The sequence below is a fragment of the Bacillus rossius genome, chromosome 1 (assembly GCF_032445375.1).
Source record: "Bacillus rossius redtenbacheri isolate Brsri chromosome 1, Brsri_v3, whole genome shotgun sequence".
Lineage (NCBI taxonomy): Eukaryota > Metazoa > Arthropoda > Insecta > Phasmatodea > Bacillidae > Bacillus > Bacillus rossius.
Window position 1 is genome coordinate 14,317,017 of NC_086330.1, and position 15,889 is coordinate 14,332,905.

The 15,889-nt window shown below is 38.6% G+C and overlaps 1 protein-coding gene across 9 annotated transcripts in view; it reads left to right on the forward strand.

Annotated features, from left to right (window-relative positions):
• LOC134532522 (uncharacterized) overlaps positions 1 to 12,858 on the forward strand; it is a 30,317-nt gene extending 17,459 nt beyond the window's left edge. For all 9 annotated transcript variants that reach the window (XM_063369053.1, XM_063369037.1, XM_063369063.1 and 6 more), the window contains 5 exons: positions 712 to 793; positions 1,744 to 1,846; positions 3,745 to 3,999; positions 9,478 to 9,548; positions 11,534 to 12,858. In XM_063369053.1, the coding sequence (XP_063225123.1) occupies positions 746 to 793; positions 1,744 to 1,846; positions 3,745 to 3,999; positions 9,478 to 9,548; positions 11,534 to 12,046 (990 nt within the window). In that variant the 5' untranslated portion in view covers positions 712 to 745 and the 3' untranslated portion in view covers positions 12,047 to 12,858. The remainder of the gene's footprint in view (positions 1 to 711; positions 794 to 1,743; positions 1,847 to 3,744; positions 4,000 to 9,477; positions 9,549 to 11,533) is intronic.
• Positions 12,859 to 15,889: the final 3,031 nt, after the last annotated feature.

A 15,889-nucleotide genomic window follows, 5' to 3' on the forward strand; every position in this document is an offset into this window, starting at 1 on the left:
CCTGAATACAAGAGCCAATACTTCTGTTTACAACAGCAGTGTTGTGAAAAATTACTTTTATCATCTAATGTGGTATGCATCTTGTATTTTATTAGAAAGCTGAGGAATTTCATCATTAGGTAGATTAATTCTTTCATTAAGAGAAGATATTAAGCAAAGAAATCAACCTTTGATTGTTAGTACATTTATTTACATACATATTAAAATTTTATAATTCATATAAATTGCCGTATTAAAATTTTTGGAAAAAAATTCTTTTTTTCTTAAACCATGTTTACGGGACATCATTAGAGTTCCTGACCAGGGGTAATTAATGTGACTAATAAGTGAATTATCCCGAATTACTCCAGTTTCCTCCATCCAATTTATTCTGTTAATTCCCCTCTCCCATCTCATCTTCTCAGCCTCAGTGTTGATGAAACATAGCCTCAATTTATATTTATGTACTCATTCATTCTAGCCTTGACTGTGTGACGAACCATAGAGCACACGAAGTGAATCCTTAGGATCAAGAAAAAAAATTATTTTGAATGTGGATTGTCAGGCTAGCACATCGACTCACTCAATGTCAGATCTCGCGCTTTCTCGGTGCTTTGCCCGAGTGTGTCGTGTATGTCGACGCACAGTGAGCTGTGTTTTGGTTCCAATGTGTCGAGTCACTTCGCTGTGTCGCTGCCCGTCCCTGCTGTGAGATGCACACTTGTGTTGCAGATCTACCAGAGAGCGCTGCAGTTCTCTGCCCACGATGAAGTCGGCTCATTGTTCAAACGACTCATCGAAGTCTGCGGCGCGTGTAAGTGCAAACAACGGTAGCGTGTAATAGTTCAGCATTTTCAACTTCTAACGACTCTTGAAGGCTGCCGTAGAATCAGGCACTACCAACTGAGTTAAGAGGGGAGTCCACGTGAGCATTCAGACAAAAATTCATTGTCCAACAGAAATGTCCTTGTGAAATCTCGCGTCCGATTCGCGCCGGTTATCGAACCTGGGTCGTTTTTGAGTGGGAGGAAAGCACTGTGTACCCCACACCATCTTGTCAGTTCTTTTGCTAATGGAAGTTTTAAAATTAAAACCACAAATGAGTCGTGTATTTCCAAAACTGGCCATCTCCCTCAGAACAGTTTTGCGAGAAATTGAGGAAAACTGTTTACTCAATTCCATGATGTGGCATTCAAGACGGTTTATTAAATGAATATGGCCGCTTTTGTAATTAACTGCTCCTTATTCACTGTGGGTTACCATGGAATTTGATTTTCTAGAACAAAACCATTTTTTTTTGTGGAGATGGCTGGTTTTGGAAATACACGACTATCATAGTTTTGCATTTGGCACAAGTCTTGAGTAATGGTAATTGAATGTTCGTGAACATTTTATTTAACTTGTGTTGTGCGCAATGTGTTCATTTATCTTGGATATTATTCTGTACTCAAGAAAGTAATTTTTTATTCAATTAAAAAGGTCGAGGCACTGTTGCAGACAAGGCGAAGGGGGCGGGAACCAGCCTTCCGTCACCTTGAGGTTGAGATCTATCCAGCCCAGGTGGAGGTAGCTTTCCCTGGACCCCGGGCCCCCGTGTGTTGCGTGTTCCCGATGGAAGCAGGTGGGGCAGCTGGTGGGTCACTGCCCCAAGGAGTGCCCAGGTTTCCCCCCAAGTGCGTGCAGGCCCCCCACCACCACGATGGACTCGGACACGCAGGTGTGAGTCTCCGCACTGGTTTCTGCCCTCGGTGCCGGCCGGCGCAGTGTTCGGGCACGGGGTCGCTCGCCTCGCAGATCCAGGGGCTGCTGTCGGAGTGCTGCGGCCAGCAGAACCAGAACCAGCAGCCCAGTGCCGCCGCCCCGGCAGGTGAGGGCTTCAATATGCTTCCGCATCGATTCACGTACGGCCAAACCTCAATGACACGAACCTGAGGCGACCGTAATTTTGTCACTTTGCAACAATGAAGTTTGTACTAACCAAAATATCACAACATTTTCTCTAAATTTTTATATCATTTATAAATCAAATTTAGACATTTTTCTCATTTAGTATATGCATAACACACCTAAAAAAAAATTGAATATGCTTCAAGGGAAACTTGCACACAATTTCATTCGGCACCAAATGTACTTTTTTTTTTAGGTACCTGTAAAGTTTTATTTTAGGATGGCTAACCTGTGGCTCATAAAATATTTTTATTGTTCCACTTTTTAAAGGATTTAAGACAAGAGTAAAAGAAAGTTTTAGAATCTATATTTAAAAAGACCTTCCATTATTTTGAAACAATACGTAATTTGTAAGGTTTTTTTTTTTCAAACCTACAATGAACCAAAGCAATGGCATCAGTATTATTTTAGTTAAAATTTCACACTGTTTCTTTACATTATCCTTGGATATTTGTATTAACCATCCTTCACTTCATGTAATTGTTTACCCTTGGAACAAAAACAACTTTGTATTACACAAGAACCATACTTTTTGTACTAAACAAATTGCCTAGTACTATAACTCCTATGTAATTTCTAGGGACTGTGAAAACACTTTGTATAAATTAGAGTTTTATATTTAACAGGGTTTTTATTAATGAGGTTTATATGTATTTCAACAACTAAATCTAAAGGCTGTGACTCACACACCATGTTGATTTTATTTTATTTTTATTTTCTCATTATTACTTTTAGTAAGGGGTTATGTCTGTTAATTTAACATTTTATCTCTCTCTTGCATATGTTTTGTCATAGCTTTTTTTGATGGATATTGACCAAGTATAATATACGGGCTGTAAAAAGATACATTAACAATAAACATTTTCCACCTGTTATATTACACTTAATGAATATCTGTTGAAAATAATTGTGAAATAATAACAATTCCAATAGAGGTAAAGTTTTCAATTTACAGATATAAGTTTTTCATTAATGCAATGATGAGAAAATGACAAAAAAAAAAATTCAATATAGGTAAACCCCAGTCTTAATGCACAACATTAATATCAAAATATTTATTAATGTTTCAAATTTAAACTTAGCTACCTATTTTGATATATTATCTGATGAAAATTTATTCAAAGTATAGAATTTTTTAATTTTTTAAAAAATGTTATTTTTTAAATAATTTCATTTTAATACATCTTAAAGCATGGCAAACTATATGAAACTACAGTTAGATTGTATATTAGCAAGCATATAACAATTTAATTTTTGAAAAAAGGTTATTTAAATTTCATCTAAACAATATAAACACCTACATTACTGCAGAAAATTAATTAAAAGATAGGTATTTAGAGGTATTGGTGAGAGAGTTTGAATTTAACCCTTTTATTCCCACTGGGATTGGGGAACATCGGTTTTTAAACAATCATAGTCAATTAAGTATTGGCATTTGTCACAGCCATTGTCAATATCGGAGATTAGGTATTTGTTAATGGCATCTTTGAATTGATGATGATGATGATGATGATGATGATGATGATGATGATGATGATGATGATGATGATGGCGACGACTGCAATGTCAAGCGAAACGTCTGGTGAATTATTCGCCGAGGACACGGCTACAACCCAGAAGCCAGGCTACTTCAGACAAAGGCCGTGAAAGCCTGCGAACATTATTATTAGCACTTTACGCATGTTTCTTGAAGTATGTTTTTGACCGTAAAGTATACTGTAACGCACGTGTTATCTTGGCGGAGAAACAAACGAGGGACAGGGGACAGGCGGGACAAGGGAAAACGGCCGAACGGGAGCCCTGGCGGCGTGTTTCCAGCACCGCCGTGCCAGTCGGCGCAGTCGGCACCGCCGGCGGCGACCTCTCTGCATTTCCGCATCGACCCGTGCCAGCTGCTGGCCCAGTGCCTGGCGGCGCAGAACAACGGCAACGGCGGCGCGTGTCCCCCCCCGCAGGCGCAGCAGCAAGGCGCGTGCGCGCAGACGCAAGCGGAGTCCCCGCCACAGGCAGTGCGCGTCTGCTCGCAGGTGCAGATGTGCATCCAGATGCCGGCCGCCCCGCCCCCAGCCCAAGGTACGGCCCGGCGAGGGTTGTGCTTGCGTGCGGCACGGGCGTCGCCCCCCCCCCCCCCCCTCCCCCGATAATAAGTCTTTGATCTCGTACCCCTCCGATAACATGTGCAGTTTCGTAGTTACATTAAAAAATATGATTTCTGTGATGCAACCCCACATGTAGCGCATGGTGCATTTAGTCCAGTCGTGGTAACGAGAGCGCACTTTTTAATTCGATCTTTGCGTAAAAATCAAAATCAGGCCCGATACCGAATGCAGACATGTTCAACTGTGTTTTTTACAAATTTGTTCTCTGAAAATATTTTTTATAAAATAAATTAATTATATATATTGCAACCAACTATAGTTAGAATATTTAGGAAAGAAAAATGCCTAAAAACCACTTTTTTGCACCTTCAAACCCCAAATTTTCCCCGGGAAGGACCCCCCCGCGCTTTTTTCCAGGGAATGGATATTCCTACACTAAATCAATTGAAGTCCCCCCCCAAAAAATATATCCTTGCGACGTCCATGGCGTGCGGTAGGCAACTATGATGCTGAGAGGTGATATTAACATTAAGGGGGTGCCTCCCATTTCAGGTAAAGATTTTATATTTACAGTAATTACAGATAAACTTGATGACTTTTTCAATAGTTTAACTTTCTCGAAATGAAAAAATATATAAGTACAGTGCATGTTTTGCACGATTAGCTGCCAAAGTTACATTTGTAACGTTTTTGGGTTGTACAAATAAGGAAAATTTAATTTATTTGCAGAACTGAAACTTTTTTTTTAGGTTTAACTGCAATTCCACTGGCTACTTCAAGAAATGGTTTGAATTTCTTTCGTAAAATATTAGTTAATTTTACCTGGCATTTCAAAATTCTCAAATTTGTTACGATTTTGACATCCAAGAAACAGGAAATGAGTTTTTGTGATAGAAATGCAAACCATATCTTGAAGTAGCCAGTGGCATGGCAGTTAAACCTAAAAATATTTAGTTCTGCAATAAATTAAATTCTCCTTATTTGTAGGCTAAAGCCCAAAAATGTTAAAAAATGTAACTTTGGCAGCTAATTATGCAAAAAGTATGCTCTGTATATATTTTTCATTTCGTGAAAGTTAAACAATTGAAAAAGTCTAAGATTTGATCCGTGATTAATATAAATATAAAATCATGACCTGAAATGGGAGGCACCCCCTAAAATGGGTAGATATTATTAGGGTTAAGGTTTACACCTATGGTACTCTGAAAAATTTATATCGGATGTTTCATAACAGAAAATATTTTTAAAAACACAAATTATTTTTACAATTCCACTCTTCAAAATGTACAGTTTCAAAACAAAATCTGGACCGCCTTTCTAACCTCAACATATTCTTAAATGCTTTTATAAACTGGTGCTCCTCTGTCGTCTTGAGCAGTTTTCAAACCACATGGGTTCTTGAAGTCCCGCACACCGTATGTGTTCCTAGGTGGACGGGGCTCTTAGGAATGGCCCGTGGTGTGGCCGTGCTGAAGTCTGGCACGGCCACGAGCAGTTGGAGCATCGCTCCGGTACTGTTATCGTCAGTAGTGGGCAAGACAATTTGGTACCTTCTTGGTAAACCCAAAACGAGATCAATTCACGGGAGTGATCATATCGTTCGTGTAGTAGCGGGAATATAGACAAGTCGAAAACACAACTGCGAATTTAGATTTTTGGGTTGCAGTGTGAAATTGATCAAATTTCAACAACTAAATGGTGTTTATTCAATTTTTATATCACAATACAAAGGGTTAGATACTGAAGCATGGCTCTGGATAAAAAATGAGAAATTTTGGGTCTAAGAACATTAAATATGTACCTATTTAGAAAATTGTTCGTTACTTATTGCTAAGCCCAAATATTTAAGTGGTATATAGACACTTACCTAATACATACATGAAACGTTAAATTAGCAGAAAAAAAAAGTAGTTTTAATTTATTTTCTTCACAGGATGAATGCCTATGTTTATTGTTTTTAAAGAGGGTGGTGCATGTTGGTAACTGCTTTGGTATAGGTGCTTTATTTAGTACTAATTTATTTAGCATGAATTGGTTAGTACCAACAAGCTGTTCTTGAGGGATTTTTTTCGGTTGGGGTGGGGGGGGGGGGGGGGGGGCGGAGTTGGCTGGTATAATTGGTGGTCAGATCATGCCTTTCCACTGAGTAGATAGCAGTTTAATCCTGATAAGATCAAACACGAATTTTTCAAAGTAAGAAACTTGGCGTTAGGGATGTGCGAGTACCCGATATTTTCGGGTACGGTTCGAATCCACAATTACCCGAACCTGGAATCGTTGTACGTACTTGGATTTGAACAGTATTACGAATATTCACAAAAGTTATAAATTAATTTAATACGGCTCAAAAATACTAGCAGTGAAAAATAAAATTAGGCTACTATTACGTAAGTATTTATAATATGATGTATCAAAGAAAGATATGTAAATTAAATAATTAACACAGTGACATTAAAAGAATTTAGAGATTTCGAGAGCTTAAACTATAATTACGAATTTCGTCGTATAGCAAACTATAAACTAAAAACAATTACATACCTACAAGAAAAAAAACATATTGGCTATTTATTGGAGAAAAAATGGTTTCGTTTGCTGAAACGTTTATAAAACTGAGATTTCCCTGTGGCGTGTAGTTTATTACGATTGAGTTGGAGAATCGAATATGTTTTAGTTTTCATATTTTAAAGTGTTTATTATTAATTAAGTTTACATAATTATAAACATTTTAATCTCAGTGTAATAATTAATTGCCAGTAGTTACAGTTAGAAAAAGAGAACACACATTATTTTTAAATTAATCAGTTATTTTTAATTATTCTGTGCTTAATATTCGATATCGGATTCATATCTCAAATATTGCCAGGGATTCGAATCGGATTCGAACCGAACTGAAAATCAAGGAATCGCACGTCCCTACTTGGCGTACGTTGTAATGGCCATTGGGTTTTCTCTGGACACCCCTGTCTCTCCCACACTTTCACTTTGTCAACTCTTGGTAAGCTTGTCATCACCTTTTATGGTCTCTTAAGACCTCAGTGTTGACCAGATGTTAATCTCAATTAATTTAATATTGTGATGGAATTTGGCATTTGATAGTTTTTTTTTACTATAGAAACTGACTACAACAGTGACATTCATTTTCATTAAACCAAACATTGCCCCTTGTCTACTTCTGTAATGCCTTGTCCTTGTTCATTGAGTAGTCTATATAATTTCAGGGATATGAAATGTTTTTTATATAATGTTTCACATCACATGGCAACAGGGGCTTAGGGCAACAAGACCTCCAAGGTTGCACTGGGCTCCAAACCACTTGGTACTGACTCGGTGCTTACAAATTTAATACAAGCCAAGGTGATGGGTTCAAATCTGCAACCCTTGTGCGGTAAACCTGACGTGTTAGCAAACAGGCCACCAATAGCGCCGTAGGAAAATATAACATATATATAATCAATTCCTTCTTGAGTGAAAGTTAGGCGATAGTAAAAGAGAGCATTGAAAGTCACTCCAAAAATAATTTTTACACTGCAGATGACTTACATAACTATATTTATTGCAAGTGATTATTTTTTTTAAAATAAAATTTGGATCACTCTTTTGTATTTAAAATTAATTCCGTCTACTCTGAAAGTCCCCACCACGTTAACTAAGTGAGCTCATTCCATGTTGACATTAAAAATAATATTTTTGTTTTACAAAAAATTTTTCAGATTTGGTTTGTGTCCATTGAATATCCCTGTCGTTAACTGAGTGTGGGAATGTGATCACTAATGTCTAGAGAAAATATTTTATGGTATTATCTTGAGGAAAAATTCATTTTTAAAACAGGATATTTCGGTGTTATTGGTATTATATTTGATGAAATATGTTTATTAAAAAATATAGATACTTAAATGTTCCATAATATTAATTTATCCAAAACAGTTTATTTTGACTGATACATGATACACTTTTACAAAATAATGATTTGTAATAAGCATGTCTTAACTGTTTTGAACAAATAAAATCAATCTGTTAAGTATTGTTGTATTTGCAAAATGTACTAACATCGTAATGTAAAAATGAGCAACTAATAATACAGTAAACTCTCAATTATCCGTGTTAATTGGGACCTTCCGATGCCCGGATAATTGAATGCCCATAAAAAAAACCGGATAATCCGTTTCACCACTTAAAAATGGTGTATTTACTGGCAAAAGAGGGTCTCTTCAGTAGAATTCTATGAGTATAAGCAAAGGCTTTGTATACCGTGTCCCAGCTTATTGGACCGTAAACAATACTGGCACTGTGTTGCCGCCATCCTTCTCCTGTCCCCTTTATTGCTACGGGAGGGAGAGCGGCAGCAGTCCCAACTCAGAATCTCCCTCCACCCTTTTAACGACCTAAACCAAACATACAAAGCATTGTCAACATCTGCGTGGGTAGATGTTTTCATGCTTTTACGTTTAGAAGGCCCTGTCTGATCTACTAGCAAACTGCAAAAGTTTTTCTTCACTTTTATTAATATATCGCACGGTTTGGATTCCTGTGCTAATTTTGTGGCAGTTTCTCCTTTTTTTAACCTGTCCACAACTTCTAACTTCTCTGCTATTGTCAGCACTTTACGTTTACTTTTACCAGAAATGATTACAAAAACAAATGTGCCTGGGAGAACTGATGTAAATAACTGCGTGAAAAATGCCTCTTCCAGCCGTCAGGAGTGTGGGAAGGTAAAAGAGGTAGAGGGACCTTTTTTTTAGCTAGGCGGGGCGCTGTGAAAAGAACGCTTGAAAAGGAAAAAGGGGGGGGGGGGGGGGGGTTTGAGCCGGAAGCAGCAGTCAAGGCATTCCTTTTTGGTTTAAAGTGTGACCAATTGACGGGTGAAGATGGCTTGTGGGGGGGGGGGGGGGGGGGGGGGGTCTGAAGGGTCAGGTTTTCTGACACAGCAGTAAAAAAAAAATAGCACAGCAGCGCAGTCCTGGCATAGCTACACCCGGCAGTCCTGGCATAGCTACACCCCGTAATTTTTTTTTACAACTTCATAAAAAAAATCAAGCACGGATAACCCGAAAACCGGATAATCCAGGCCCGGATAATCGAGAGTTTACTGTAGTTGCAAAATTTAAAAGAGGTAAACTTTTTCCATTTTTTTTTGTATGAAATGTGGTACAAACTTCATAATGATTAAATAACTTTCATCGAATTTAATATTTAAAAGGTTACATATGTGTCATTAGTTAAGTTTTGATTGAAAATGCTGATTGTGATTAGTTACATGATTTTAATTGGATTTTGGTGCTTTATAGTGTGTTCACTTTAATTTCGGTGTTATATGTTGTATTAACGTGTGTTATTTCAGTTTTATCACAATTCACCATATGTGCCTAATTTATGTCCAATTTTTTTGTCTATGAAAATATATCAGCAGAACGTTAATGACTGCTTCTGATGAACAGCATGTGAAATTTTTCAGCGCCTGCCCCTGTTTCTGCTCCGAAATCTGGCGGTGGACAAGGGAACGTGCTCGAAGACCTTAGAAAAAACGTGAGCTGTTATTTTAGAACAGTCCTATTTTAATTATGACGTGCACTACAGTAAAACCCTGTTGTAACGTGTTTCAAGGGGATTAGGAAAAAAAACATAAGCAGGAAAATGTTATAAGCAGAAATATCAATAATTTAGCTCTTGTCGGTTTGAAATTTTTACAAATGGACTCATCACTATGTAAATAAATTTATTGTTAAAACCACTGATGGGTACGCTTGATGCTCGAATTTATTTTACCGAGCCAACAATTTTTCAACTTTGTCGTGCTTCAAGCTTCTATTTTATTGGTCTTTACAGACACACTGCCACATTTCTGCAAAATTTCTCATGATTTGTGACAATAAAGTTTAGAGTAGGAATGCCTATTTCAAATTCCTTCGCCACTTGAAAAGGTGTAATTTTGGGATTCCTACCTACGAATGAAATGTATTAAACTCTTTATCAACAATACAAAAAACTTTTTTTTGCCATTGTGGAATAGTTGGCAAACTAAAATATCATAGGAATAAGTTCATACATCTAAAAATACCCTAGAATGGCAAGAAATGGAAAGATTTTTTTTTTCAAGACAAGGTGCCAACAGTCACATTATGTACCTTCGATTTATCAAATACACACTATTAGCTAGCACTAAGGTGGGCACACTTACAGTTTGTTTTTGCATACAATCCTATTTGAATAATCTACATCTATGGTATAGCAGTGGTTGTAAACAAAAATGTACGTTAAATGTACAGTAAACCTTTTAACATCCAGGCCATGTCAGTTAGTAATTGTGGATGAATTACAGCTCGCTGACTAAATTATTTATGTTTTATTAAAAATATGTGAGCATGATGCAGAATTGAGCAGATGATTCTGTTCTTGGCATTAGGAAAACTACTCCATTTCGTAAGATCACGTAAAGTATTTTTAATTTTTTATTTGTCACCACAAGTATAGTGCCATACATCTCAGTTACAGTTTTGAATCACGTTAGTGTGACCTGCCAGATATTTTTATTATGTAAATGGCTGGATGAATAAACTGTAGAGCATTCCAGGAGATATGAACATTTTTTAACTCTTACTGTTTTCAATTCAGTCGTCAAGATTTTGAAACCTGAAACAAACAGTCATAATATGACAGAACAGCAGTAAGAGAGGCTGGGTTCAAGTAATTTTTTTTTATATATATGACGGGAATTTTAGAGCATCTGAGGTAAGTTCCAAAATTTTCAGATTAGCTGGAATGCCAGCTTTGGGATCCTCCTGCCCAACCCGAACATTGTTAAATTTTTATGCGTTTCACTAACGCACTAAAGGTAGAAAGCACGTCGATGAAATTGTGAAACAAATAAACATGATTTTTTTAAAGTACTGATCTGTTTAGACAATGTTTGGCATCAGTAAACTGTTATTCAATCCACAAACTCAATAATACCTTTGAATATATATACTGTTTAGAAGTCGCGAGTGGATAGGATTTACCATACGTTTTTCAGGAGCGTATGATGAGCAGCTTGGGAACTTCACCGCGGCAGGGCGCTGCCGTAACGCCCTGTATCGTCTTAGGTTGTTATTTACACGTTAGAGCGCAGCACTGTTGCCCGCTGTCATTCCTCGTCACCCCCCACCAAACATTCACTGCAGCTCAAGGTCGTTCAACGGGAGTTTGGGCGTCACAAAACTGTAGGGATGAGAGGTGGGGTAGAGGGGTGGGTAGAGGACAACGCATGTTTGAGTGAGGGTTGGGAAGAGGGGTTGTTTGAAGAGTTCGACACTTGTCCGCCAAGGACCACCACAAGTCGATGCCCTAGAGATGGTGGCGAGATTGCGGCGGTGAATTAACCAACTACCTCAAACCGTATCAGAAATTTTAACCTGGGCTGGCGACTTCTACACAGTATATATATTCAAAGATAACACGTAGGTAGTCTAATGAAGGGAACTAAACTGACGGCCCGGTGTGAAGTGTCGGTTCTGTCGGTCGGGGGGTGGCAGATCCTGGCGCTGAAGGAGCAGGTGTCGAAGGTGCTGGAGAGCCTGACGGCCTCGCACCGGCACTACTGCGAGGAGGTGGAGGTGGAGAAGCAGCGTCGGGACTCGGTGCTGGGCCGGGTCTGCTCGCTGAACCGCACGCTGCAGTCGCTGCAGGAGGCGCGCATGCGCGGCCCAGTGCGCGAGGAGGTGGTGTGCGTGCGGGGCGACCCCCGGGCCGAGGCGGCGGCGGCGGTGGCGGCGGCCGAGGGACAGGCGGCGGGGGTCGTCCAGTGGCAGCTGGGGGCGGAGCAGCGCCCCGACCCCTGCGGCCCGCCGGACAGCGACGACGAGGGGCCCGGCGCCGGGCCCGTCACGTCGCCCCAGGAGCTGTGCCGGCGCCTGGCCGAGTGGCAGAAGCAGCTGTCGGAGCAGATGGGCGGGGGAGCAGGGGCGCCCGCCGCCGCCGCTCCCCCCCAGCAGCAGCAGTTCCGCAGCTGCAGCTCCATGCGCGTCGAGTCCTGCGGCCAGCGCTAGGGACCAGCCTCCTGCTGTGAAACACCTACAAATCACCGGATGCATTAAATGACTTATTTCAAGCTCAAGTTCCAATCATTTATGTGAAGGGTTTTGATCTATAACGTTGACCGTCACAATGTTAGGTACAGAGGCTTATACCCGGGCACACACACACGGTGTGCAGAGCTTCAGAAGGAACTACACAATTTTAAAACTGCTTTGTGATATCAGAGTGGTTTATTTCTATGAAAAGCATTTAAGAATGCTCTGAGGGTAATCGGTAGATGTAGTTTCCGAATTTTGTTTTCTAAACTGTAGTTTGAGGAGAGTGAAGAGGGCTAAAACATTTGTTTTCAAAACATTTTTTTTTTAAGAATGAACCACCTGGTACAGATACTTGAAAGCATTCAGGGGCCTTGCTTTGTATCTTTATCTTCATTTCTCAGCCATAAAATGTTATGGTTATCGCTCGAGTATCATAGTTGTCCTACACGCAACGGGAAGACTGCGCGCTAGTTCACAGCCTTGCGCTTCTAGCGACACCGCGCTGGAAGCACCAGCGGGCGTCGCACTTATAATCCCGTCTCACTAACATACACCGCTGACTAGACGTGCCTGTAAAGGTACTTGTATATCAACTGTGCTCATGCTGAGTCGTGCTGGATGTTGGGATTGAACTCGGCCTCCGAAGACTCTTAATGTAAAGGGTTAGTGTACTTTGTGAAATATGGGCTAAGGGGTGTGGGATAACCTGTGATGCAGTACTCGCTGAAAGTCTTCCAGGCATGCAGCAAACATTTAAAGGACCAAGGCTTTGAAATGTAAGTTATAACAAATCAATAATTTTGAATAAATGTTTGATCTTTATGTACAAAAATCAGCTTACTTAAATATTGAAACAAAATATACTTAAGGGTAATACCATTTTGAAAAGTTAATTAGAAAAGTTAGGCTGATTTGAAGAATTTGTAGTCTTTTCAACAAATTAATTAGGTACGTCTTTACTAAAGAAAATAACAATTCCCTATTTTTTTTTTCAAATGTGTGTGCGGCGATAACAGTGCTGCATGCTTACGCTGCAGATGTAAGTTTAGCAACTGGTTTCTTATCTAGTACAACAATTTTATTTTTTATCTTTTTAAAGCAAAACTTTGCTAGATTGAAAACATATTCCTCGCTCAATTTTATTTTTAAAAAATAACTATCTACCTCAGTCTCGTAAAGCAGTTTTTAATTACTGTTAAGTAATAAATATTTCAGAGAGAAGCTTTTTCATGAATTATTATTTCATTGTTAAGAATGGTTTATAACATGTTATTACATATAAGGAATTTTTTTAATAGCTCCAAACTAAGAAATCCTGAAATGGTAAATTTTGAATTATTAGCCAAGGCCAATTTCCTAAAATGTATTTACTACATAATTTATATAGATACCTAGTGTCAAAACTATTGATGCTTCAAACCAGTAATTGAAAAGACACGTCACAGAGATCTTTTAAATTACAAACATGAAATAAATTATATAAATTATGATGTGTGTTATAATAAATTTTCTCCAAATAATACTGGAAAAAAAAAGCAATACTTATTGTATTTAGGGCTTCTTCAAAATCGAGACCATGACCTATAACAATGAATAATCCCAGCATTTGCTAGGGGTGATTTCAGGAAACAACGTGGACAAACGAAAGCAGAATGGCTGTACTGGGAGTAGATCCCTGCTCCTGCATGTGAGACATCACTTTTTTTTTATAAAATGTTTGGCTGGTCCGTGATTTTCATCACAAGCCAGCCAAACATCCCGTTCCCCCCCCCCCCCCCCTCCCCCAACTTTTTTACTCATCATTTCTTATAGTTTAAAAATTTTGTGTTACAGTTTCATTGACTTTGACAAATTAGTGACAAATGTAAACACTTACAAAACTTACACCCATGCCTTACCCGGGACTCGAACCCAGAACCCCTTGCACCGTAAGCAATCACGGAGGTCGGCAATCACTGCACCACCTTGCTTAGTTACAGCAATATGTTTCTTCGTGAACTTTTAAAAAGAATTCTAGAGTTAAATAACTTATTTTTATTAAGATAACCTGGTGCAGAATTCAAAATGGAAATAATTCGTGCAGTTTCTTACTTAAATTCAAACTGCCGCGGAGCGCCATGAGTGATGACCAGCCTCAAAATTATAAATGAATTACATGGAGTGTAAAAAAATTATCAAGCATCATATTATGCATAGTCTCTCATGAAAACTTCCACTCACTAATTCACTACACGGACTAGAAGAATAAAAAATGTTCATTGTAACAAGTAAATAATTATTGAAAAAAGGTGTTTCTTGAAAATTCTGAAATAAAGAGTATAACTCTGTGGTGTTATGGAAGAGAGGGGGTAAGTCAAAAACATCAAATTTTAAGAGAGGTGGAAGAAAGTCAAGGATTATTTGAAGGATATGCCTTTTGACACTTTATATGGTTTGAAGTTTTGTGTTGTCTGTATAAGACATCAATAATTAATAATATAACGACTAATATTTGATCGTGAAAATAATATTAGACTTTCTTCCATCTCTCTTAAAATTTGATGTTTTTGACTTAACCCTCTCTTCCATAACACCACAGAACTATCATAGAGATAAATCAGAGAAAGAAGTTGTTTTTCCCTTGTTGAGGCCTGAGACACAAGCCAGTCCAGGAGAGCAGAACACAGCACTATAGTCGTGAAGCCTTCACTCTGCTTGCTTCAGCAAACGTCAGCCAGGGAGGAACGACACCACATGTTGACACACGAAAAAGGGTGCACCAACCAATTCTTTCCTTGCCTCGTTAACTCAACAGCAACTACAAAAAAAAAAATCGTGGGACCCCCAAAACATTGTGTTGGTTTTATTTTGGAACAAATTTTAATCTTCTCATACCCTGTGGGTTTTTTTTTTTTTTTTCCCCTTTCCTTTCTACATGGATTGACAGTTAAGACTCGCATTAACTACCTGATTTTCCAAACTCCACCTCTCTTGGTGCAGTCCAACTGTAGGTAAATGGTTACAGGATGCAGGGGTAACTATAAGTATTGCAACACCCTTTCATAGAATAGTTACTGGTATCCATATAAAAATAAGTAAAATGATTATAAATTTATAGATTTTTTTTGTGCCGCCATCTTGTCTGATATCACCACAAGAACTTCCACACTTATCTAGACACACATCTGCTGTGACAGAAAAACTCCATCATCATGGTCGTATAGAACAGTCTGTTGGGGTAGTCATATTGTGCTTTAATATACTTTAGGTTCTTGAAAGTCATGTATGATGCTTTAAGGCAATTTTCATGTCAATTATCAAAATTATCCTGTCGCTGAATTAAAAAAATCTCATTTTTACTTATGTACGAATAGAAAACTATTACTTCTGAAACTATGAATTTTTAATTATTGGCCTAATTGTTAAGTTTTGGGGATGAAAATAAATGTTTGAAAATGGTGCAGTTGGGTGTTGCTGGTTGGGGTGAGTATGCCCCCCCCCCCCAAAAAAAAAAACTAACATTCATTTTCTTTGTTTTTCAATCATTAATTTGCATTACTCTTACACTGGACTGTGCAGGATAAGTGCACACACACCCATCGACTTGCAGGGCGTAATTGTTTACTCTAATTAATAAACTAAATAACTAATGTAGCAGGCAACACCACAACACACACACGATCTGAGAAGCAGAAAAGCGTAGATATTCAATTAAAACAGGGGAGGGATTAAGGAAGTAAGTAGGGGCAGGTAGGGAGTACTGGATCAGTGTAAACATTGCTAAATTTAAACATTGCTCACGCAATGTTTACGAGCAATGTTGACGCCTTGTAGAGA